We start from the raw sequence: 26,666 nt of genomic DNA, 5'->3' as shown, positions 1-26,666 counted from the left end.
GGCCAGATCTATCATAAACTTGTTACTATTATTCAGCAATTATATACATCTTTGAATTGTACCTAAAAGGTCTCTAATGAAGATAAAGAGCTTGTAGAAGTACTTGCTATGTCCAAATAGTCTGCAAACGCATCACATTCTGAACCTTATTACAAAGATGTTTTTAGAAGCATGGTTACATGTTCTTTGAATTAAAGCATGAAGGACTATATGAGGAATAAGGAATAAGTACTTGTAAAAGGAAAAGACTTGAAAGTACTTTGAAGGTGCTGGAGCCATAGAATTCCTGTCCTACCACACTCTGAACTCTGTCTTTCCAACAGTAGTTACATAACTCTTTGAATTACAGAACATAGGTGCACGGTGAGCAATAAGGAATAAGTGTTATGGAAGGCCGTGTCCTCGGCCAGCAGGAGCAAGCCACGGGCAGCAGGTCTCAGGACTGTGGACTTACAGCAGTAAGCTTGCACAAGGCAATGTTACCATAGCCACAGACACAATTTGCTGCGGCCAGCAGCGACTGACAGGTGGTGGTGATGTTGCGAATCTTATTCTTAGGATGAGTAGTAAGTGTACCTCACATGTGGATACACTGATGACTCTATTTACCTGCATACCTAGTACTCTGGCACTTTCAATTTATTTAATACATTGAATCTTCTCAGTGTTGGTGAAAGCACCAGCCCAGAAAACCATGTGAACACACATGAAGCTGGAGGAGCAGAGGCCACCTGAAGGTACTGGCTCCAAGAGGAAGTCCCTCTCCATCTTCCTCTTGTGATCCTGTGGAAGCAGCTATGGACACCACACAGCCAGTTGACAACCGTCCAACGCTTATTATTATTACAGTCGTCCAAAGCATTTCCTGATGCATTCAAAGCCTCCCTGGTCCCACACCTCTCATGGCCAAGAATGAAGAAGCTCTTGGAGCACCACTGTGAAAACTTACATAGATGTAGTACATTTCCCAACACCCAGTTCAGAGCAGCCATACAGATGTGAGGCAAGAACAATAACGTAGACAGACCTGGGTCATGACTGTACAGCAGCTGCAGCCTTTGTGCACTCCAATGGGAGAGAAAGGGTCCTGTGCTCCTTAAGCCATAGTGTGAGCAGTTGAGCTTTGCCCTGATACATCCAGAATGGACCATCTTTGATAGGACATTTGTTTCTAAAGGTTGAGTTATTTTATTTTATTTGCCAGTCATGAGGCTTGAACTCAGGCCTGGGCACTGTCCCCTGGGCTTCTTTTACTCAAGGCTAGTACTAACCACTTGAGCCACAGCGCCACTTCTGGCTTTTTCTGTATATGTGGTACTGAGGAATCGAACCCAGGACTTCATGCTTACTAGGCAAGCACTCTACCACTAGATGGCATTACTAGCCCCCAAAGTTGAGTTATTTTAATAAACAATAGATAATTGTGGTTCTGTGGAAAACACTTTAGAACCAGGTACAATAGGTCATTCCTATAATTCCAGCCAATTGAGGAGACAGAGATGAATATAATAGTATTTCAAGCTGACCAAACAAAAATGTTAATATCCTATCGTCTCAAAGACAGGCTAGCAGCTGAGGTCCAGTGGCTCATACCTGTAATCCTAGCTACTCAGGAGGCTGAGATCTGAGGATGGCAGTTTAAAGCCAGCCCAGTCAGGAACGACTGTGTAAGAGTCTTATTTCCAATTAAACACTAGAAAACCAGAAGTAGAGCTATGGATAAAAGTGGCAGAGTGCGGGCTGGGAAGGTGGCTCAGTGGTAGAGTGCTTGCCTTGCATGCATGAGGCCCTGGGTTCAATTCCTTAGCACCACATAAGCAAAAAGAAAAAAGCCGGAAGTGGCACTGTGGCACTACAAGTGGTGGAGTGCTAGCCTTGAGCTGAAGAGCTGAGGGACAGCACCCAGGTCCAGAGTTCAGGCCCCACGACCGGACCCCCCCCCAAAAAAAAAAAGTGGTAGAATGCTAGCCCTCAGCAAAAGAGCTCAGAACAGAGCCCAGGCCCTGAGTCAAACCCCATGACTGACAAAACAAAAAAGTTGGAGATATTGATCAAAATGTATTATACTGGATGACATGTCCAAAAAGAAACATATTATTTACCTGACTTATGTAACTGTAAGCCTTTTGTACATCACCTTTATAATAACAAGAAAAATATTAAAGACGTATTATAAAATGACATGTTGAATGGGAACTCCATTGTAAAATGACTTAAAGATAATGAAGATCTAATTTCTTAAGATAACGAAGATATAATTTCTTTTCTTTTCTTTCTTTTTTGCCAGTCCTGAGGCTTAAACTCAGAGACTGGGCACTGTCCCTGAGCTTCTTTTGTTCAAGGCTAGCACTCTACCACTTGAGCCACAGCGCCACTTCTGGCTTTTTCTGTTTATGTAATACTGAGGAATCAAACCCAGGGCTTCATGCATGCTAGACAAGCACTCTACCACCAAACCACATTCTGAGCCCCTAAAAATATAATTTCTAAAGATAAACCAAGCTGCTTTTGTTCTGGTCACATACTAGGTATCATGAGAGTTCCAGCTTTACCCAGGGAGGTGGTGGTGGTGGTGGTTTTGTTACTCTGCAATCACTGTACCAAGTATAATTAGCCTCGTGGGTAATTTTATGTTCTTGTTCTTATTTGATTTGAAAAAAGAATTGCTAGTCTACAGTTTCTCATAATTGGGAAGACATTTGGAAGAGACATTATTGCCATAAAATAGTCCCTTTGGGGGATGGGAAGGAGGCTCAGTGGTAGAGTGCTTGCTTTGCATGCATAAGGCCCTGAGTTCAATTCCTCAGCACCACATAAGCATAAAAAGCTGGAAGTGGCGCTGTGGCTCATGATAGAGCGCTAGCCTTGAGCTGAAGAGCTGAGGGACAGTGCAGCCCAGAGTTGAGGCCCCATGACCCACAAATAAAATAGTTCCTTTTGAAGCCCACTTTAATAACCCAGCAAGTTGCATGTTTTCTTTGATTCATGTACACACAGCAGTGAGGGAAAGTAAGGGAAAGGAAGGAAAATGTTATCAGATTATTTGAACCAATTTTGAAATTATGAAATATGAGACTGTCCAGCTAACTTCAAAAGGAAAATGGATGATTATTAAAAACCCAGGCTTGGAGCATTGGGGAAACTTATGTGGGTGACATAGAAGGACTTGAGCACATTTCAGTTGCATGTTTAATGATAGGGTTAGTACAAGAAGTGCAAAGTCTGTCTATTCTTATAAAAATATTGAATTTCCACAAAGATAAGATGCATCACATATAATATATTCATGACTTTAAATGCATGCTAAAAACACTATAAGAAATATATCCCCAATCCCAGAGATAAACAGAGGAAGGAAGGAAGGAAGGAAGGAAGGAAGGGAAAGAAAGAAAGAAAGAGAGAGAGAGAAAGAAGAAAGGAAGGACGGAAGGAAGGAAGGAAAGGAAAGGAAAGATATTAACTTGGTATTATGGCGTATTCTTGTAATCCCAGCTAGGAAGACAGAAGGAGGAGGATCACAGCCCAAGACCAGCCAGGGAAAACAGTGAAGACCTTATCTTAAAAAAAACTTGGTTTTCTTGCCCAGCAAACTCAAAGCCCTGAATATAAAATCCCACTGCCATCAAAATAAAGAGAGAAAGAAAAAACTCATAACACTAAAGTCACTGAGGTACAGGATATGGCTGCTCAGAAAAAAGAATAACCTTTTTCCTCAGTGAGATCCGTTTTCTTTTTTGGGGGGGGGTCCGATCGTGGGGCCTGAACTCTGGGCCTGGGCGCTGTCCCTCAGCTCTTCAGCTCAAGGCTAGCGCTCTACCACTTGAGCCACAAAGCGCCACTTCCGGCTTTTTTCTTTCCGCTTATGTGGTGCTGAGGAATCGAACCCAGGGCCTCAGACATGCAAGGCAAGCGCTCTACCACTGAGCCACCTTCCCAGCCCGAGAGACCCGATTTCTCTATCTGTAAAATTGCCGACAAGTATGGGAACTTAAGTCAGTTGAATTGCCAAATGTCATTATTGGCTACTGGAGGGCAGTAGAACAATCTTTTCTCAGATGAGAGAGCTAAGCCGGGCACCTGTGCTCATGCCTGTAATCCTAGCTTCTCAGGAGGCTGAGATCTGAGGATCACAGTTCAAAGCCAGCCCGGGCAGGAAAATCTGTGAGACTCTCATCTCCAATTAACCACCAGAAAACTGGAAGTGGAGCTGTGGCTCAAGTGGTAGAGCGCTCACCTTGAGCTGAAGAGCTGAGGGACAGTGCCCAGGCCCAGAGTTCAAGCCCCGTGACCAACCAAGAAAAAGAGAGAGAAGCCAGAGTGATTGAGGTGTAATTGACAGAGAAGCCAGGGTGCTTTGGCATGTAGCTCAGTGATAGAGAAAATGCGTAGCATGCACAAGGTCTTGGGTTTCATCCAGAAAGAGAGAGACAGAATAGGGGAGGGAGGAAGGGAGAGAGAGAGGGAGGGAGGGAGGAAGGCAGACAGTAACATTAGTATTAAATGCTAGTATGTGGATAGTAATATTAAAAGCAAATGTGGCCATTATATTAGCATTCATATATTGATATCCACCAAGTGGATATTAATATTAAAGGCCACTGTGTAGATATTGTATTAGTATCAGGAGCCACTGTGTGAATATTAAAGTAGCATTAGAGGTCACTGTGTGGCTGTTATGTTAGCATTAGAGCTCCACTGTATGGATAGCATATTAGTACTACAATCTATATTATGAATATTACATTAGTATTAGGAGCCCACCGTGTGGATATTATAAATCCCTTTGTACAATTAATTTATACTAATCAATAGTAAATACCAGCCTCTAATTGCTTGTAATCCTAACAACTAAGAACGATAAGAACTAGGGATCACTGTCTAAAGCCATATTGGCAGAATAGTCTGTAAGACTTTTATCTCCAATTAACCTGAAAAAAGCTGGAAATGGAGGTGTGGCTCAAGAACTAGCACTTCCATCTCAAGCAGGAAAAGCTAAGGGATGGTACTCAGGCAATGAGATGAAATTGGGGGTTTGAGGGCTGAATTGGATGAAGTATAGAACTTTTCACTCCAAATTCCTTTAAGTCTCTTTTGCAGATATCAGCTTCTCCGTTAATATTTGTCATATCTTGCTTGAAAGTCCTTAAAAATCACTCCTGGGATAAATGTGCTGAAGAAGACATATATTTCCCATAACTGAATATACACTCCCCTCCTATCTGCTAGTCCTCTAGCAAGTCCCATAGCTAGTCCTATAGCGAAATTAAAATTCAGAGAAGGGAAGACCAAAGGCTGCTCTTGAAAGACACTTACTGCACACGAAAGAATAGAGGAACAACGCTTGTTTTCCATGATGTTACCTTTTTCCTTCCTTTAGCCGGTCTTGGAGCGTGGCCTCGGCCTGGGCCGGTGTGCTTCTTTTGCTCCAGGCTAGCGCTCTGCCTGGAGCCACCGCGCCACTCCCGCTAGTTCTGTCCGTGCAGTACTGGGCTTCGTGCACCGAGCCACTTCCCAGCCCCAAGTACTCTGTTTTTAATTCAAGAATTTACGTTTATCCTCAGCCTCAAGTTGTCGTGTCCCTTGACTCGGTTATTCTGACTGTGGAGCCCCACCAACGGTGTCATTCTATGTGTGAACAGATGCACCCTCTTTTCACGTCTAAGGTCTGAGACACAAGGTCCATCCACGATGAGCAGACACGTGGAGGGAGCCCCCATCCATGGACACGCGGGTGACGCAGATACAGTACCGAACAGCTGAGTTGGGGGTTCACTGTGCACTCACCTGGATATGTTCCCGCGATCACGGGTAAATGCACCCGCAGTTTCAGAACATACAAGCCGTCGAGACACTTGGGGTGCAGCCAACCACAAAGGAATCCCAGGCTCAGGGTCCTGGGCTCCGGAGCCCACGCTGCTCTCAATACCTGGGTTCGGTGCCCGCAGGGGACAGTCAGGGTTCCAGGTTCCCTAGGTAGGCCGTGCTCACCGAGCGCCCTCCGCACCCAGGTCGCGTCCTCCCCTCGGACCGACGCTCCGGCAGTGCCCACTGGGCTCCGCCCCGCCCCTCCAAGCCACGCCCCCTCGGCCCTCCTGAACTCCGATTGGCCGGGCCTCCCAGGGCGCGGCACTGATTGGCGGCTTGCGGAGAAGCTCGGAGCGTGCGGCCTGGGGTGACGAGCGCCGCGGCAGGCGGAGGCTGACAGGACTCGGCTCCTCGCCGTGCCGCGAACCCTCGTGGGCCTGTGAGACCCGCCGGCGCCCCACTCCCCTCAGACACGGGGACCTTGGCTCACACGCCCTCACCTCAGGCCCGCGCCGCCAGTGCCGCCGGCGAGCCGGTCTCCACGGACGGGGTCCGCCCGAGGCGAGGCGCAGGGCCGCTCTCCACGCCGGGAGGCCCGGCCCCTAAAGAGGGCGCCAAATCCCCGGGGGCGCGGCGACCCGGGGCCGCCCTGCACAGCCCTGCGCGGAGCTCCACAGAGCGGGCCTGGTGCGCGGGGACCGGCCCGCCGCCTCCACCGGGACCTCAGCCCCCTCCACCGGACCCCGGCCTCCTCCACCGGACCCCGGCCTCCTCCACCGGACCCCGGCCCCCTCCACCGGCACCTCAGCCCCTCAGCTCCCTCCACCGGGACCCCGGCCCCCTCCACCGGGACCCCGGCCCCCTCCACCGGGACCTCAGCCCCCTCCACCGGACCCCGGCCTCCTCCACCGGGACCCCGGCCTCCTCCACCGGGACCCCGGCCCCCTCCACCGGGACCCCGGCCTCCTCCACCGGACCCCGGCCCCCTCCACCGGACCCCGGCCCCCTCCACCGGCACCTCAGCCCCTCAGCCCCCTCCACCGGACCCCGGCCCCCTCCACCGGACCCCGGCCCCCTCCACCGGACCCCGGCCCCCTCCACCGGCACCTCAGCCCCTCAGCTCCCTCCACCGGACCCCGGCCTCCTCCACCGGACCCCGGCCCCCTCCACCGGGACCCCGGCCCCCTCCACTGGGACCCCGGCATCCTCCACCGGGACCCCGGCCCCCTCCACTGGGACCCCGGCATCCTCCACCGGGACCCCGGCATCCTCCACCGGGACCCCGGCATCCTCCACCGGGACCCCGGCCTCCTCCACCGGGACCTCAGCCCTCAGCTCCCTCCACCGGGGCCCCGCCTCCTCCACCGGGACCCCGGCCTCCTCCACCGGGACCTCGGCCCCCTCCACCGGGACCCCGGCCTCCTCCACCAGGACCCCGGCCCCCTCCACCGGACCCCGGCCTCCTCCACCAGACCCCGGCCTCCTCCACCGGGACCCCGGCCTCCTCCACCGGGACCCCGGCCCCCTCCACCGGGACCTCAGCCCCCTCCACTGGGACCCCCCACCGCCTCCACCGGGACCCCCACCCTCAGCCCCCTCCACCGGGACCCCCGCCCTCAGCCCTCCTCCACAGGGACCCCCACCGCCTCCACCGGGACCCCCACCCTCAGCCCCCTCCACCGGGACCCCCCGCCGCCTCCACCGGGACCCCCCGCCCTCAGCCCCCTCCACCGGGACCCCCGCCGCCTCCACGGGAATCCCACTCCCTCAGCCCGACACCCCAGTCCCCTGGCCAGAGGACAGCCCTCCTCCCCCGGCCAGCAGACCCCAAACCACCACCTATTCGCTCTGCCACCAAGCCTCCCCTAAGAACGCCCCCTGACTCAACGCCTGTCTCCTTGGCACCCGGCAGTTCCCGAGGGGAGAGCCCCTTCTGCTGACCTACTGCCTGGCTGCGGAGCTGGTTTGGGCTCTAGCTTCCCTGCTGTGGAGAGGTCGTTGCCACAGGAGCACAAGAAACACGGTGGGGACATGGCCCCACCCCAGAACCTCCTAACCCTACCCTCCACACCCCAGAGTTTCCTAGCCAGAGAACCTCAGGGCCTGGAGCCCCCTAACGCACAGCCTCCTAACCCCACACCATTCAGCACCAGAGCCTCCTAACCTAGAACCTTCTAACCCAAGAACCTCCTACCCAAGAAACTCCTAACTCAGAACCTCCCACTCCATAGGTGTCACTGACTGCACCATGAGCATCCCAGCCAGTTCCCCAGAGAACAACTCAGAGGGAGAAGCAGGAAGACCTGGATGCCAGCCCAAGGTAGACATGTGGGAGGCGGCCAGACCTACCCAGGGCCACAGGGAGGGGGAGCAGGGGACCAGAGGACCACAGACTCTAAGACATACCTGGTGCCTTGCCTGTTCTCTACCATAAGGTAGAGAAAAAGGCCAAGCTCTCTGCTTTTGATCTATGCTACTATATCACAAGGAATCTTTTTTAATTCCCCCCCCCCAGGTCAAAGATGCTTTCAAAGACATTTCCATGTATTTTTCCAAGGAAGAATGGGCAGAGATGGGAGAATGGGAGAAGATCCACTATAGGAATATGAAAAGAAACTACAATATGTTGATTTCTATAGGTAATGAGGTCTCTAGTCCCTTAGTTAGTTTGGCCATCTCTTAGATGGCTACAGGTGTTCACAGGAGACAGAAGAGAGGGAAATTTTTTCTTTTGTGTTAAGTTCAGGGCTGAATGTTTGCATGGACCAGCCTGAAATCCCAGCCTCACGCTCCCAACTCACTTCGTCTTGTGGTACTTTCCATTACCGTTACCTTTGTTTCTTCTCTCAGTTTGCTTCCGTTCTAGAAGGAAAGTTTTGCCTCTTTCCAGGTCTCAAAGCCCCTCGACCAGTTTTCATGTGTCACCGAAGGCAAGCCATCAAACCCCAGGTGGATGACACTGATGATTCTGATGAAGAGTGGACACCTGGACGGCAAGGTGAGGGACCAGGAAGATTTAGAAGTCACCCCTTGAAACCACACCAGGTTTAGGTTTAAGAAATACCTCAGAAGTATCTGGGCACCAGTGGCTCATGCTTGTAATCCTAGCTACTCAGGAGGCTGAGATCTGAGGATCACAGTTCAAAGCCAGCCCAAGCAGGAAAGTCTGTGAGACTCTTATCTCCAATTAACCACCAGAAAACCGGAAGTGGCACTGTGGCTCAAGTGGTAGAGCACTCACCTTGAGCTGAAGAGCCCAGGAACAGTGTCCAGGCCCAGAGTTCAAGACACACAACCAACAAAAAAAAAAAAAAAAGAAAGAAAAAAGAAATACCTCAGAAGTTAACAAGGAAAGTGTTTCTTCAAACACAGAAATGTCAAGAAACAAGCAAGATGCAATACAATATACATATAATAAATAATATATAAAGTAAGAAACTATTCCTATAAAGCTTAAAAAAGTAAAAATATCATTTCATTTATAATAATAAGTGGGAAGGCATAAAATCTGAATGTAAACAAGAAATATAAAATCCAGAATAGTTATTATCACAAAATAAAGATGAAGGGGTAGCAGGTGACTTTGCTGCCGCTTGGTTAATTTTATATATTTTAAATTTTGACATAGAAACTATAAGATCTGAGGCAGATTAACTGAGTGATAAAGGTTTTCTTTTTTTTTTAATTTAATTTTATTTTATTTGTGAACATACTGTACAGAGGGGTTACAATTACATGGGCAGGATAATGCGTACATTTCTTACCAAGCATTGCAGCCTCCTCCTTTGGTTTACCCTTCACATCCCTTCCCAGCCTCCCCCCTCCCCCCAAATCCCAATCCTTCTCCTTCCCCCCCTTCCCCCCTCCCCCCCCCCCCGGTGTAAAGGTTTTCTGTTGTCATTTTCCACGCTTTTCTATAAATCATTTAAAATATATTCGCAAACATTATTAGCCAGGTGTTATATTGTTTTCATTTTTATTTTATTTTCATTTTACAGAATCTCACTATTGGGAAGGGATAATGGGACATGGGAAGGGATAGTGGAACAACAAAGAAAGGGGTAACAATGATCGACAAATAATATATTCATTGCCTTACTCGTGTAACTATAGCCCCTCTGTACAGCACCTTTACAATAAAATAAAAAATTTTAAAAAGAATCTCATTATGTAGCCCAGGCTGGCCTTGAACTCAAGATCCTTTTATCTCAGCTTCCTGAGTACTGGGATTACAGGTGTTTGCCTTTATGCCAATCTTCAAAAAGGAATTAAAGAAACCTTAATTAAAGTGCAAATTTTCCCAACAGCTTCCTAACATTAATCTTATAATATTTGGTTATTGGAGTAAATGTCTTAAAAGAGAAAATGATTAACATTATATAAAGATTTATTTTTTTTTTTTTTGGTCAGTCATGGCGCTTGAACTCTGGAACTGGGTGCTGTCCCTCAGCTGTCTTAAAAGAGAAAATGATTAATATTATATAAAGATTTATTTTATTTTATTTTTTTGGTCAGTCATGGCGCTTGAACTCTGGAACTGGGTGCTGTCCCTCAGCTCTTCAGCTCAAGGCTACTGCTCTCTCACAGTGCCACTTTTGATTTTCTGGTAGTTTATTGGAGATAAAAGTTTCATGGACTTTCCTGCCCAGGCTGGCTTTGAACCGTGATACTCAGATCTCAGCCTCCTTAGTAGCTAGGATTACAGGCATGACCCACCAGCACCTGGCCTTATTTATATATTTTTATATAACATAATTATCTTGCCCCAAAAGGAACCTGATTCTTTCTCTTGAATCTGGGAGAGTATTCAAGAGAGTGATTTAATTTCCTGGATTTTTCCCTTGAATTCTTGAATCAGAGATAGCATCAGATTAATATGGTGATATGTACTCAGTAGCACTCAGTATAAAATAGAAATGAGAAGCTCATTTCCTCTTCTATTACTTTAACAGGAGAGTTTAGGAGAAAAAAGTCAATATGCCTAAACTGCAGAAAGCACCTTAGATTATGCCTATGACTCCTCACCTGTATATTTCAGTTGTGTATGGACTTGAAAGCCCAATGTCTGGTTGTCTGCAAAGGTTCTGACATTAAAAGACAATTTTCATGAAAATGTATCTCACATGGTTTACTACATCTTTATCTCATCTCACAATCTCCAACCCTTTCAATTTATTTTTTTATATGGTGGCTCCTGGAAATCATACAACATAATTCTCTTGATAGTTCAGTTTAAAGTATACAATATTGATAAATAACATGCACATTGTGTCAACAGTTCTATCCATGGAACAATATTACTTCCTCTTCTCCCTAGACCCTGGAAAGCATACTTCTACTTTATGTAGATACTTTCTTTATATATGAATTTCAGTTGCTTCAACTACTTCATAGAAAGACAATTGTCTTTGAGTAACTGGCATGTTTCACTTAGCCTAATGTCACCTGCATCTTAATCCTGAATATTGTGGAATTTCTTTCTTGTTTAGTGCTGAATAATGTTCCATTGAATGTATAAGCCACATTTTTTTATTCCAGTCCTGGAGCTTGAACTCAGGTCCCTGAGCTATTTTGCTTACGGCTAGCATTACCACTTGAGCCACAGCTTCACTTTTGGCTTTTTTAGTGCTTAATTGGAGATAAGAGTCTCACAGACTTTCTTGCCTGGGCTGACTTTGAACCACAATCCTCAGATCTAAGCCTCCTCCTCAGTAGCTAGGGTTACAGGCATGCCTGGCTAACCCATATTTTCTTTATCCATTCATCACTTGGTATTATTTACATTGTTTCCACCTCTTGGGCATGCAACCTCTTTTTTTTTTGCTAGTCATGGGGCTTGAACTCTGGGCCTGAACACTGTCCCTCAGCTCTTCAGCTCAAGGCTAGTGCTCTAGCCCTTGAGCCACTGCACCACTTCCAGTTTTCTGAGTGGTTTATTGGAGAGAGTCTCACGGACTTTCCTGCCCAGGCTGGCTTGGAACCACTGTCCTCAGATCCCCACCTCCTGAGTAACTAGGATTACAGGTGTGAACCACCGGCGCCCATCTATGCAACCTCTTTACAACTGTCAATAGTATTAATAATGCTGCAGTGACAATGAATGTACCAATATTTATTTAGGACCTTCCCTCCTTCTTTCCTATTTCTGTGTATACCAGGAAGTTAGATTGCTAGATCATAATCTAGTTCTACACTTTTAAATTTTGGGGGGGGGTTGTGGGGCCTAAACTCTGGGCCTGGGCACTGTCCCTCAACTTCAGCTCAAGGCTATCACTCTACCACTTGAGCCACCATGTCACTTCTGGCTTTTTCTGCGTATGTGGTGCTGAGGAATCAAACCCAGGGCCTCATCTATGCAAGGTAAAGCACACTACCACTGAGTCACCTTCCCAGCCCTACTTTTAATTTTTTTTTTTTTTTGGTCGGTTGTGGGGCCTGAACTCTGTGCCTGGGCACTGTCTCTCAGCTCTTCAGCTCAAGGCAATCGCTCTAATACTTGAGTAACAGGGCCACTCTGGTTTTCTAGTAGTTTATTGGAGATAAGAGTCTTGAAGACTTTCCTGCCCAGGCTGCCTTTGTACCGTGATCCTCAGATCTTAGTCTCCTGAATAGCTAGGATTACAGGCATGAGCCACCGGTGCCCAGCCATAGCACCCATTTTTAAAATTGTGTTATATGAGTTCTTGTTATTGTGGTTGTTATAGAGTTGTAGTAGTTCTTTATATAAACTAGGTATTAACTTCTTATTAAATATATGATTTTCACATATATTCTCCCATTATGTAGATTGCCTTGGTCATTCTCTTTATTGTTTCCTTTTCTGCACAGTCTTTAAATGAATGTAGTCCCATTTCTCTATTTTTGCTTTTGTAGCTTATGAGTTTGATTTTGTACTCAAGAAATCTTTTCCTATTCAAGGTCCCTTGAGATCTTATAAGAATTTTTAGGTATTTTTTAATTTCAGACAAAAAATGGAATTGTCATTTTGATAGGGCTAGCATTGAATATATAGATCATTTTGGGTTAAATGAATATCTTCATAATATTAGGTCTTATAACCAATGAACACAGGATTTCTATTTATGAGTTTTTTCCATAAATCATTAATAGTATATTTTATAGAGAAAAAAACAGAAATCTTAGTTTCATCCAAAGACACTCAAATCTAATTTTTCCCTGTCAATCCCTTCTAACTGTAACTTTGTAGCCATGTAATAAAGGCCACCTTAAGGATTTCTTTCAACTTCAAAAAAAGTAAACAATCAGGCTATCAAGAAAGGTACTCAATACATACTTTCCTTATATCACACAAACTAGTATTCAGTACAGTATGACTATGTAGGATATATATATAATACACATGTTAACAAAGCAAATACTATAGGCTCAGAAACGTCTATTTATGAATTTTAGGACTGAATTTCTATTTCAGTGAAGAATTACTTTACTGTTTTTAAGGGACTTGCATTGAATGTTTAGATTGCTTTCCACAGTAAAACCATTTTCACAATATTGACTTTTACCAATTCATGAACTCTTTCCATCTTCTGGTATCATTTCAATTCTTTTCTTTGAGGTTTTGTACTTCTCATTATAGAAGTCTTTGGTTAAGTACAAACCTAAGCTATTTTTTTTTAAGATTATTATGACTGGGCTGGGAAGGTGGCTCAGTGGTAGAGCGCTTGCCTTGCATGCCTGAGGCCCTGGGTTCGATTCCCCAGCACCACATAAGCAAAAAGAAAAGAGCCGGAAGTGGCGCTATGGCTCAAGTGGTAGAGCGCTAGCCTTGAGCTGAAGAGCTGAGGGACAGCACCCAGGCCCAGAGTTCAGGCCCCACGACCGGACCCAAAAAAAAAAAAATTATTATGACTGTTTCTGATTTCTTTTTTAGCCTGTTCATGGTTAGTAGAAAAGCTAATGATTTTAATATGTTGATCATATATCCTGGCACATTTCCAACAATATATATTAGAACTAGAAGTTTTCTGTAGGAGTTTCTAGAATCTTTTAAGTGTAGGATCATGTTAACTGTGAATAAGGATAATCTAAATGTTTCCCTCCCTATTTTGACCTACTTTATCTCCTTCCCTTGGCTTACTGCTGTGGCTAGAGTGCAATACTGAAAAAGAGTGAAAAGAACAGACACATTTGTCTCATTCCTGATGTTAGCAGAAATTATTTCAGTTTTCATATACACCCTTATCACATTGAGATATGTACCCAGTATTCCTAGTTTCTTCAGGACTTTTATCATAAAAGGATGTTAAATTTTGCCAAAGGTTTTTTTCTGCATCCACAGAAATGATTGTATGATTTGTTTTGTTCTTGATCTGTTTAGGTACTACATTCTATTTATTATGTATGTGGAACCACCCTTCATCACTGAAATGAAACTAAGTTGACCATGGTATACGCAATTTTAACTCCATAACCTTTTCTTCTTGTTCCTAGTTTGCTTTGTGGTTCTTGTTGCCAAATGCCAATTAAATTATAACAGATAGTTTATGAACACTCTAGAGAGAAGCAAAAAGATGAGTTTTGTCTAGGTTTGAAGAAAGTTAAGGGAAAACAGAACTGCTCCTAGTAGAAGAACAAGCCTTAATGACACTTCAGAAAGCATTTTCCTAAAATGGATTCCTTTGAAGCCTTTTCTCTCTGGCTCAGAATTTGCTGTTAAAAAAAATGAGAATCCAGAGTTTGGTAACATTTTCTAACCAAAATACTGATTTCTCATCACTTTTAGCCAAACCTCCTTGGGTGACCTTCAGAACCGAACAGAGTAGGCATCAGAAGGTAGGTATCTCACAAATCCTATTAATGAGTAAACTTTCTTCATGGATCCAAACACAGGTAAAATTATCCTAGGAACCTCTGCCTCCTTTTCCTGATCTCTTCTGCTCTTGTCATCATCATCATTCTAAGATTCAATTCACATCAACAATAGTCACTACCACTTATTTTATTTTTACAATATTTTAGACTTTATTTTAAACGTCACATGAACAAATATATTTGAATATTGCAACAACCCAATGAGGCAGACAATAAACTATAATCACTTACTAGATGAGAAAACTGAGTGAGATCTAGAAATATCTTGTGTCTGAGATCACACTTAGTGGTGGTTAAGTCTAACAAAATACTTCCTCTAAAGGCACTTACAAGTTCATATATACTTGCATAGTATTATAAAGTCTAAGCTGTCTTAGCCACAGCTGTCTTAGCTGTCTTCACACCATTCACTGAGTGATTATTCCAACTTCTGTTCATCTCTGTGATGCCAAAGTGATAGATGCACCAAGATAGATACACATTATTTGACAGTTCTAAGAAAAGCTTATTAAAACCCAGAAAATTTGTACTATTGGTGGCTCATATGAAAATTAAGACTCATTCTGATAAGAAGCGCTCTCAGCCCTAAGGAGTTTCAAGTCTGATGGTTGAGAAATGAAAAAAACCTGTGACTTAAGACTTCACATAGGGGCTGGGAAGGTGGCTCAGTGGTAGAGCGCTTGCCTTGCATGTATGAGGCCCTGGGTTCGATTCCTCAGCACCACATAAGCAGAAAAAAAAAGTCGGAAGTGGCTCAAGTGGTAGAGCACTAGCCTTGAGCTGAAGAGCTGAGGGACAGCGCCCAGGCCCTATGACTGGACCCAAAACAAAACAAAACAAAAAGACTTCACATAGGCACATGTCCTTCTGAGGCTAATTTCAAAGGCCAATTCTGTGAGGAAGAGGAGGATTGGTCCTTCTTCTGAGCTTTAATTAGCTGATTCTTGCATCTTCTGCTGTCCTTTGTTTAGCTGCTGCCTATATATGTGAGTCCTTTGAGTAGCTGAAACATATCTGAGGTTCTTCAGAGGTCTCAGGTCCCAACAGACCCCCCTCAATATTTTCAGCATAAACAATAAATTATAATTAATGACAAAATAAGTAAGCAGTTTAGAAATTTAACTACAAGTAACAGGCTCAAGAAATACTGAATATAACACCTTCAAATTTGATTTCAACTAATTTATTTCAACTTGCAGAGGAAGTAAATTTGTATTAGTGCTGTAAAAGAAATGGTTGGGGGCTGGGGAATGTGACTTAGTGGTAGAGTGCTTGCCTAGCACGCATGAAGTGCTGGGTTTGATTCCCTAGTACCACATATATAGGAAAAGCAAGCTGGAAGTGGTGCTGTGGCTCAAGTGGTAGAGCACTAGCCTTGAGCAAAAGAAGCTCAGGGACAGCGCCCAGGCCCTATGTTCCAGCCCAAGGACTGGCAAAAAAAAAAAAAAAGAAAGAAAGAAAGAAATGATTAGTTTCACATCGATGCTGTATTTAATAACTGACAAGGTTATTTGGTGAACTTTTTTTTCTTTGGTGTTGGGCCTGGGACTTGAACTCAGGGCCTAGGCACTGTCCTTGATCTTTTCTTGGGGGCGGGGGCCTGAACTCTGGGCCTGGACACTGTCCCTCAGCTCATCAGCTCAAGGCTAGTGCTCTACCACTACCACTTGAACCACAGCGCCACTTCCAGCTTTTCTCTTTTTGCTTATGTGGTGCTGAAGAATCGAACCCAGGGCCTCATGCATGCAAGGCAAGCAAGCGCTCTACCACTGAGCCACCTTCCCAGCCCCTGATCTTTTCTCTTTCTTTTCTTTTCTCCTTTTCTTTTGTCAAGGCTAGCACTCTACAGCTTGATCCATAGCTCTACTTCTGGCTTTTTTGGTAGTTAATTGGATTTAAGAGTCTTACAGCCTTACAGTCTTACAGCCAGCTTGGGCTGGCTTCAAACTTTGATCCTCAGATCTCAGCCTACTGAGTAGCTAGGATTATAAGCATGAGCCATTAGTGCCTGACTGATGAACATTTTTTATTTTACACTATCACATCAAAAACTGACATGTATACCAATTTATAGAATTGTTAGGTGGTACATACTTTTTCAGGCAAAATTACATAGAAACAAGTTAATCTAATTTCAAAGTCAGCTGTTCTTTCTAGTTGCAACTTGAAACTTGTAGCTTCACATACTTAATATTGTTCATATAGATTTCTAGCAACAATTACTTCCTAATCTCACTGCTCTGCCTCCTCATTTTCCAGGTAAATTGTGTACTTCTCCACTTTTCCACATGTTCTGATTCATTAAATGTCTCCTCTAGAAGATGTCCTCTTTCAAGCTTTACTTTCTTCATTCACAGACCTTGTTTGCTCTTAGGTTTGTATTCTCAAGTGCTCTCCCTCCCTCACTCTCACTTATATGGATTTGAGAGAAAACAGATGGGAGATGCCAGCCTTAGAACATAGATTCTAGGGACTAGGAAGGTGGCTCAGTGGCAGAGTGCTTGCCTTGCATGCATGAGGCCCTAGGTTCAATTCCTCAGCACCACATAAGCAGAAAAAGCCGGAAATGGCGCTGTGGCTCAAGTGGTAGAGCGCTAGCCTTGTGCTGAAGAGCTGAGGGACAGTGCCTAGGCCCAGAGTTCAGGCCCATGACTGACAAAAAAAAAAAAAAAAAGAAAAGAAAAAGAACACAGATTCTAATTCTAGATTCACAATCCATTCAGGCTCTTCCTTTTTCTTCCTATATTCACACAACTCTGTTTTTTTTTTTCAAGAGCTGCTGAAGCATTAACTAAAGTTATGCATAAAGTAAGCTATAAAGAACTACAGAAATGAATGTTGTGCTTTATATGTGACTTTCATTGAAGGGAATGCCCAAGACACCATTAGGTAATGAACCTAGTTGGAAGAAGTTCTCAGGAATTACAAATTTTCCGAAGACAAGTAGATTAGAACAGGCCCAGAGACCAGTGTCCCCTCCTGGAGAAGCAGGTACACAAGGAGAGCACTGCAAACAAAAACTGGGTAAGAGAAAATAATTGGAAACTTTAGTCATTTTGGAAATTCTACAAAGGTTGATGAGGGTCCTCTGACGATGTGAGGTGGACTTTGGAAAGGCCAGACATAGGCTGTAGGACTAGTAATTAGGTTGCCATGGACTAGTGTGCAAGAGCTTGACTATAAATTACACACTTGGGCTATTATCCACATGGAGGCACTTAGGCCAGGGCACACCTTACAATCTCCCTGGACTTCTGAATGTTAATCTGAAGAGCATGTACAGCCTGGGCTGGGAATGTGGCTTAGTGGTACAGTACTTGCCTAGCATGCGTGAAGCCCTGGGTTTGATTCCTTAGAACCACTTAAACAGAAAAAGCCAGAAGTGGAGCTGTGGCTCAAGTGGTAGAATGCTAGCCTTGAGCAAAAGCAGCTCAGGGACAGTGCCAAGGCCTTAAGTTCAAGCCCCATATATTGTCTGAAAGCAGTAAGTAAAAGATAAAATAACAGATACATGTTATGTGTCCAATAAATCTGTGACCACACATTTTCAATCCTGTATGTCCAGGCCTTTGCTCAATACTTAACATGCCTTCAACAAATATTCTGAGTGAATAAATACATCAATGACAATTGTATAAGAGGCTTGATCAAGTAGAAATTAAACTTGAAAATGGGGACAGCCAAAAATTAAAATTGAATTAGACACCTGCAGTCAGTGTTGAAGTGAAATCTTTGTCTCTCTGAGGGACCCCAGTATGTAGGAAGAAGAGATGATAATTTGACAGTAAGAGATTTCACATTTCTGAAGAAATAGGGACACTCTAGATACCCAACTTCACTAATCATTGTTCTTTAACTAGGACCCAGGACAAAGGAGGTAAAAACGAGGATGTACAGCCTACGGGAAAGAAAGAGTTATGCTTATGAAGAGATCAGCGAGCCCCAGGATGATGATTACCTCTGTAAGTGACCCTCTGTGCCTGTTCATGCAGGAGGCTGAAATGTTCATCAGGCCATTTGGCCCCCAAGCTACTTTGTTACTCTAGTAACTTCAAATGAAGACCTAAGGGACAATGAAACGTGTTCTGTGCTCTTTCTGATGACTGTTAAATTTGGGAATGTACATATTCCTTGACTAATCCTTGCTCCTCTTGCCTCAGATTGTGAGCAGTGTCAGAACTTCTTCATCAACAGCTGCACTGTTCATGGGCCACCTATATTTGTAAGAGACAATGTGGTGGACAAGGGGCATTATGACCGTTCAGTGCTCAGTCTGCCCCCTGGTCTGAGAATTCGACAATCCAGTATTCCTGAGGCTGGGCTTGGAGTATGGAATGAGGAATCTGATCTGCCACTGGGTTTGCACTTTGGCCCCTATGAGGGCCAGATCACAGAAGATGAAGATGCAGCCAATAGTGGATACTCCTGGATGGTACGAAATGCCTCCTTTTCCTCCTTCCTCTAAGTCCATGTGTCCCTCTGTGCCTCCAGTGAAACATTGCTAGGACATGGACAAAAAGTTGTGTGTATTTGTGGAATCCCCAATTAAGATCAAATGGTAGTGAATAAGAGCAGATTGTGATAGAGGCAAAGTGTATCCACTCTTAAGGAGCCTCTGTTAGGAGCATGACAAATTCCCTCAGATGTATAGACCGCTTCCTATGCATTCACAACTGGTGGCTGAATCCATGCAGGCTCAAAGAGCATCACTGAAATTGAGTAAAGTGATTGTGTGATTATTACTCAAAAGCCTTTATCTTGTCTTTCTGAAACTCAGATCACAAAGGGGAGAAATTGCTATGTGTATGTAGATGGAAAGGATAAATCCCAGGCCAACTGGATGAGGTGAGTCCAACAGTAGTGTTCGTGGTTCTTGAGAGGATACTCACCTCATAAGACGTGCTCCCTTTCTTCTCATCACAACTTTCTCAATGGATTCCCATATCTTTGTTTTTCTTTTTCTCTACATGGTGCTTTTAAAATCATGAATACTTGAGGGAAAAGAAATAAAAATATAAATAGTATAGCTGGGTTCCATAGCTCAAACCTGTAATTCAACTTGTGAGGTGGAGGTGATGAGACCACAATCTGAGGCCAGCGCTCGCATAAAAGTTTGTAAGACCTCTTCACAAACAATGGCGGGGCTGGGAAGGTGGCTCAGTGGTAGAGCGCTTGCCTTGCATGCATGAGGCCCTGGGTTCGATTCCTCAGCACCACATAAACAAAAAGAAAAAAGCTGGAAGTAGTGCTGTGGCTCAAGTGGTAGAGCGCTAGCCTTGAGCTGAAGAGCTGAGGGACAGCGCCCAGGCCCGAGTTCAGGCCCACAACCAGACTCCAAAAAAAAAAAAAAAACAATGGCTAAGTACATTGGTGCACAATTGTTATCCCAGCTGCAATGGAAGTACAATGGATGAGGTGATGTATCTCACGCAACACAGGGAAGCACAATCAGGATGGGACCCCAGGCCAGCCTGGGCATAAAAATATCTCAAAAATAACAACAAGAAAAGGGCTAGTGATTCAAGTGGCAGAGTGCCTGTCTTGTAAGAGGTAAGTTCAGTCCCTGAGTTCAATCCCTACCTCCACTGTGTATGCATGTATGCAGATATATGTGTATTTAATTGTATCAAAACAAATATTCCCATGCTAGACAAAATTGAGATACCAGAGGAAACACCAGAGGGCTTAACTTCACTGGGCACTCCAAAATGTCACTGGATCCAGAATCTATGAAGTACATACTGTGTCCTATTTCAAAGAATTGCCTTCAGTACTTGAACAAATGCTACAGTCTGAGTTATTGTGAAGGGCATATGGAGAAAGAAATGAGACATTTCATTATAGGAATATTTAACTATATTTTTCCTATTTTTTGAAAAGTATACAGTGCCCTAATAACCTACTATAATGGACCTTCAGTCTATGAAGGTAGGAACTCTCCCAACCCTAATACACATTAGCTCTTGATTCAGAGCTGGAGGAGAAGTGAGCTCCAGGAAAGCAGTGACTCTATGATGTAGCTACAGCCCTATGTCATAGGGATTCCTTGTCTTAACAAGAACAGACAATAGCCAGGCGCCGGTGGCTCACGCCTGGAGGCTGAGATCTGAGGACTGCAGTTTAATGCCAGCTGGGGCAGAAAAGTCCATGAGACTCTTATCTCCAATTAACCACTAGAAAACCAGAAGTGGTGCTATGGCTCAAGTGGTATAGTGCTTGCCTTGAGCTGAAGACCTCAGGGACAGTACCCAGGCCCAGAGTTCGAACCCCACGACCAACAAAAAAAAAAGAAGAAGAAGAAGAACAGACACTATGAATAAACTAAAATTTCTCTTTGTAAGACAAAGAGACCTCTGAATTTCTGTGGGAACCTAGTAGAGACAGGTGCATGAGTGAGGCCAATCTAAAGAAAATTACTTGGGCCAAATGTCAAGTGATGTGCACTAATCTAGAAGCAGAGTACATGCCCCCCCCCAAACCTATGGCAGAGCACATGCCCCCACCCAAACCTATGGCAGAGCACATGCCCCAACCCAAACCTATGGCAGAGCACATGCCCCACCCAAACCTATGATATAAACCTAAACTCAGTTTAGAGAATGTGCATTTTATGGCCAATCAAGATGGAGAGAAATCTGGAATTAGGCTTTGAAAACAGTGTGCTTAGAATTCTAGAGTGGATGAGTACTAGGAGCAGATCCAACAGGGACTAGAAACTTATCTTATGTTTCCTTCCCTGTACCTGCTTCAACCTTAGGTATGTGAACTGTGCCCGGTATGATGAGGAGCAGAACCTCGTGGCCTTTCAGTACCACAGGCAGATCTTCTACCGAACCTGCCGGGTCATCAAGGCAGGCTGTGAGCTGCTGGTCTGGTATGGGGATGAGTATGGACAGGAACTGGGCATCAAGTGGGGCAGCAAGTGGAAGAGAGAGCTCACAGCAGAAACAGGTGGGCCTCACTATGGTTTCTTAAAAAGGAGGAAAGGAAAAAAAAGAATTCTCTTTGGAAACTTTCAGGTATCAACTCTCAGGTGGAGCAAAATGCAGTTTAAAGTCAGTAAATTTCAAATTAAGTACCTCTGAAATTAAAGATGCTTTTGTGCAACTTTATTAGGAAAATTTTATTTTTAAGTATTTGTCCTGATTTTACATTTTAAGGACTGTACATGTTAAAATGTAACACAAAATACTCTGCTAAAAGGCTTAAAGGCCAAACAAAGAACCTACCAGCTCTCAGAACCAGATACTTGTGACCATTTCAGTTTTTTTCTTTCTTTTTTTTTTAAAATTTTTTGGTCAGTCATGGGGCCTGAACTCTGGGCCTGGGCGCTGTCCCTCAGCTCTTCAGTTCAAGGCTAGCGCTCTACCACTTGAGCCACAGTGCCACTTCTGGCTTTTTCTGCTTATGTGGTGCTGAGGAATCGAACCCAGGGCCTCATGCATGTGAGGCAAGCACTCTACCACTGAGCCACCTTCCCAGCCCTCAGTTTCTTCTTAATTTCCTCCATATTCACAAATGTTATACATATGTTGATGTTCATTATATCAACTAGTTATTCTGTGAATTCCTGCTCTAGCTAATAGGAAGAAAATCAGTTAGAATGAGGATTCCCATAGAGACTTGTGTCTAAGGTCAGATAGTGACTCCTGCTTTGAAGAAAATGAATCCAGAAATTGTGTGCTTAAAGAACCCTTGTGATGTAAGGTTGAGTGTGGCATATATGGTAAGGAAAACTTTCTCCTCAGAAATAACATTTCAGAGGGAAAGATAGGTATGAGCAGAAGATGCCAGGCAGGAGAAGCTAGTGCAGCTTTGCTGAGGCAGAAAGAGTAGGGTATTTAAAGACTGGCTGAGACCACAGAGGAAAGAAGACTGGAAATGTGGAAGCTATAAGTCAGACCAAAACACTAGAGATGGAGCTATGGTAGAATTTTCAGTTATGATTTGGTTAATTTTTGGAAAATAAGCATCTGTCTCCAAGTTAGAAAGGGTGGTGGTTTCTGGAAAAGTGAATAGAAGACAGGAATTCAGTCAGGGATATGTTTATAATGAGGCTTCCTGTAGTATTTGAGATACGCTTAGACTTAATGAAATACATCAAGAATGAATAGATGATATGAGGCCCGAGGGAGGACATATTTTCATTTTACCTTCTATGGGACACTGAGAGAGAAGCAATTTATTGTTAGGGCAGCAGGAGCCAGGGATCTTTAGTCAATGGGACCTGGCCCACTCTGTCTTGTGCAGCCTGAGATCTACTTTTCATGGAAGATCCTCAATTCCTCATATCTTTTTGAATGGGGAGAGTCAAATTTAAACATTCACATATTCTGTATCTAGCCACAACTCTTTCCAGATTCTGACATTTGTACATCTTCAGACTGAAGATATAATAAATCCCTTTCTCCTCTCAGAGAGAGAAGACTGACAATGGCAAGGTCATTGTTACTAATAACAATGCCACCGAAACCATAAAAGGTTGGTATTTCTCAGTAGAATGATACACCTTCAAATAGTATATCAAGAAAGGTGCTCAGGAATCTGAATGAGGTAAAATGTGGGAAGGATAGGGGAAACAGGATATGGCTTAGAAGGTATTTATAGCTCAGAGACCAAAGTCACTATAGCTCTATCTATACCAGGACTAAAACTGCTTCTGATGCCACTGGTCCCTTGTCTGGCTGACAGACAGTAAGGATCCCTGATGTGGGCTTTATGAATTCCTACAGAAGATGTAGTGAATAAAAATGTATGGAAAAATGAACAGTAAGGGAGTACTTGATGGAAGACAGCTTGTGTTAATATGTGAAAACTGAGTGTAGAAGAGCCACCATGCAGCAAAGCAGATCCAGATAGTGTGTCCACATCTACCCTGACCAAAAACTCCTTCTTTTATCAGAACACAAACAGGAGATCCATCCTTGCAACTTATGCTCTTTGGCCTTCTCCAGCCAGAAATTCCTCAGTCAACACATGGAGCGCAGTCACCACTCACAGATCTTCCCAAGAACATCCTTCATAAAAAACTTCCAACCATGGGATCCCTGTTCAGGGGACCAGCCTCAGGAGCCACAGCATTCATACAACCAGAATGAAAAAATTGCAGATCAGGAGGCCAAAGGAAGCTCCAAACCCACACCTAAAAAGACAAGACATGGAGTTACTTCGAGGGCCTCTCCCAACCCACTCAAAGGACAGATGGGGAGATCTGGAGAAACCGAGATAATGATGGAGGAAGGACTCAGAACAGTCCAGAGAGTGAATACGGATGCTCCAAGCAAATTATCTGTGAAAACCAGAACCTCAAGAATTGTACAAGTAAAGAATGAAAAATATGGGCAAGATTTCAGTGACCAGTCAAGCCTCACCGGGCACCAGAGGACACACACAGGGGAGAAGCCCTATGTCTGCAGGGAGTGTGGGCGGGGCTTTACACGGAAGTCACACCTCACCCAGCACCAGAGGACACACACAGGGGAGAAGCCCTATGCCTGCAGGGAGTGTGGGCGGGGCTTTACACAGAAGTCACACCTCACCCAGCACCAGAGGACACACACAGGGGAGAAGCCCTATGTCTGCAGGGAGTGTGGGCGGGGCTTTACACGGAAGTTAAATCTCACCCAGCACCAGAGGACACACACAGGGGAGAAGCCCTATGTCTGCAGGGAGTGTGGGCGGGGCTTTACACAGAAGTCACTCCTTACCAGCCACCAGAGGACACACACAGGGGAAAAGCCCTATGTCTGCAGGGAGTGTGGGCGGGGCTTTACACGGAAGTCATACCTCACCCAGCACCAGAGGACACACACAGGGGAGAAGCCCTATGTCTGCAGGGAGTGTGGGCGGGGCTTTACACAGAAGTCACTCCTTACCCGGCACCAGAGGACACACACAGGGGAGAAGCCCTATGTCTGCAGGGAGTGTGGGCGGGGCTTTACACGGAAGTCATACCTCACCCGGCACCAGAGGACACACACAGAACAACCATAGAAATGACAAATGTGTGTGTGTGTTGGGGGGAGTAGTTGGCAAGGTGGGGAGGGAAGGGATGGTAGGGGAAAAACAGAGGAGGCAACAATGCTTGATAGGAAATGTACTCATTACCTTGCTCATGTAACTGCAACCCCTCTGTACAGTATTTTTGCAATAAAAAAATACAAAAAAAAGAAATGACAAATGTAGCCACTGCACACCCTAGCTCTAATGAGGCTTCAGAGGATGTCTACTGGCCATTTACAGTCAGTCCCAAGAGTGCAATGTGATCAGAAATAATAGATTAAATAAGTCCTCCGCTTGAATGTTAAATGTTCAAGGGCTGTTCACACACTATTACCAAACTATTCCCCTTCTTGTGTGCTTGCTTCATACCTAATAAATGTTCTGTTCTTACAAATCCAAAGCCAATGCCAGTTACCTCATTCAGGAAACTCATACTTGAGTTCTGGGCTTGATAAGAACTCAACCTCTGGAAAGATGTATGCCTTAGTTAATTCCAGTAAAGTAAGTGGAGAGTCAGTTCCAGACCCAGGGAGAAATAGGGGATTTAGGACAGACTTGGGTCAGAAAATGGGCTTCCCTGGTCTCCTGAGAAGTGAGGCTTCTCTCCCTGTCCTACTGCCATGCTCCTTCTTTGTCTTCTCTTGGCTCCTCTTCTGGTTTCTTCCAATCTCTAGAACCTTAGAAGTAAAAGTTAGCGATGTGTGTACACTTGTGAGTATGTGAGTGTGTGCGTGTGTTATGGGTGCATGAATGTGGGAGGTTATGAGGGTGTGGGTAGGCACATGTGTGCATATGCATTTGTGCTATACATGGGGTCTATGTCCCTTTGGGGTTGCCAGTCAGGGAAGAAATGTCCTCTAGAAGAACTCTAGATCCTCACCCTCCTCCTACAGAGAAACAAACAAGATTATGCAGTATGAAGAATAAAATAAGAATGAAATTGTGACATGTGTAAAAAAATAGGTATATTATGAAAAGATACACAATAATGCTGTATTTCTTATGTAAACCCATACATGCTGGCAAGACTCAGTTCAGCTCAAGGAAGGTTAATGGCCATCTTGTCTCAGGGCCTTGTTTCTCCAGCCATGGCCCGATTCTTGGTTCCATGGCTGGAACTAGGCCTAGCTTTTCTTCCCTATCAGAAACAACTAAAAATGTTTTTAGGAAGAAACATGCTCTTTTATAAGAAAGGGCTGAGATGGAGAGAGGAGGAGGCATATGTATCAGACATTTAGGGAATGGCCCTTGCTGCCAGGTCTGTGGCCTTGGGTCTCAGGCTCACTCTGAGGTAGAACAGAGCTCTTAGACTGAAATGCCCCCAGGGAAGGACAGTGAGAGCTGTCAACTCGGTTTACCTCACAGCCACATACCCATCCGTGACTTTCCTTGGGCCCCACTCCCCCTGTGGTGTTTCAACTCAGCCTTCCAGACCAAATAGCTTGCCTGTTTGCCTTTGCCTTGATCAGAGTACTTATTGTGTATTTATGTTATCTTTCTATTGCCATAACAAATACTTGCTATAATCATCTTATTAAGGAGAAAAGGTTTATTTTTGGCTCACAATTTCAGAGATTTCAATTCATCATCTATTGCCCTGTTGCTTTGGGCCTGTGGTAGCTAGTACATCATGGCAGGAGTATATCGCAGAGAAAAATGGCTCACCTCATGGCCAAGAAGCAAAAGAGAAAAGAAGACTGGGGCTTCACCATCCCAAGAGCATGCCACCATACCCAAAAACCTCTAACTGGAAACGCTGTCTTACTATTAAGCCCAGGATAGTTTTGAACTTCTATTGGAGCGCACCACCACACCCAATTTGAGCTCCACCTGTTAAATTTTCTACTTCCTACCAACAACATCTAGCTGAAGATCAAGCCTTTGAGCCATGGAGTTTGGTGTGTGTGTGTATGTGTTTGTGGGGGGTGGGAGGGGAAGCATTTAAAAACCAAACCATAGTACCTATTTCTTCATGATTCTTTCTCATCTTCAAATTCAGGATAGCCTTTGAATGCAGTCAGTGAGGT

The 26,666-nt window shown here is 44.7% G+C and overlaps 1 protein-coding gene across 1 annotated transcript; it reads left to right on the top strand.

Annotated features, from left to right (window-relative positions):
* The first annotated feature begins 8,053 nt into the window (after positions 1 to 8,053).
* Positions 8,054 to 24,630, top strand: Prdm9 (PR/SET domain 9). Its single transcript, XM_042695259.1, has 10 exons — positions 8,054 to 8,125; positions 8,321 to 8,444; positions 8,696 to 8,803; positions 14,549 to 14,598; positions 17,505 to 17,661; positions 18,498 to 18,599; positions 18,798 to 19,069; positions 19,415 to 19,482; positions 21,395 to 21,588; positions 23,540 to 24,630. Exons 1-10 carry the CDS (start codon positions 8,054 to 8,056, stop codon positions 24,628 to 24,630), a joined length of 2,238 nt encoding a protein of 745 aa, XP_042551193.1.
* The last annotated feature ends 2,036 nt before the right edge of the window (positions 24,631 to 26,666 follow it).

This window comes from Dipodomys spectabilis, unplaced genomic scaffold (assembly GCF_019054845.1).
Source record: "Dipodomys spectabilis isolate Male_0828 unplaced genomic scaffold, ASM1905484v1 ptg000179l, whole genome shotgun sequence".
NCBI lineage: Eukaryota > Metazoa > Chordata > Mammalia > Rodentia > Heteromyidae > Dipodomys > Dipodomys spectabilis.
The sequence above is the reverse complement of the archived record's forward strand: the minus strand, read 5'-3'. Positions and strand labels throughout refer to the sequence as shown.

Coding starts and splice junctions, on each gene's coding strand:
- Prdm9 (XM_042695259.1), top strand. CDS start 8,054: ATGAGCATCCCAGCCAGTTCCCCAGAGAACAACTCAGAGGGAGAAGCA. Junction 17,662..18,497: donor GCACTGCAAACAAAAACTGG/GTAAGAGAAAAT, acceptor TTCTTTAACTAG/GACCCAGGACAAAGGAGGTA. Junction 19,483..21,394: donor TCCCAGGCCAACTGGATGAG/GTGAGTCCAACA, acceptor CTTCAACCTTAG/GTATGTGAACTGTGCCCGGT.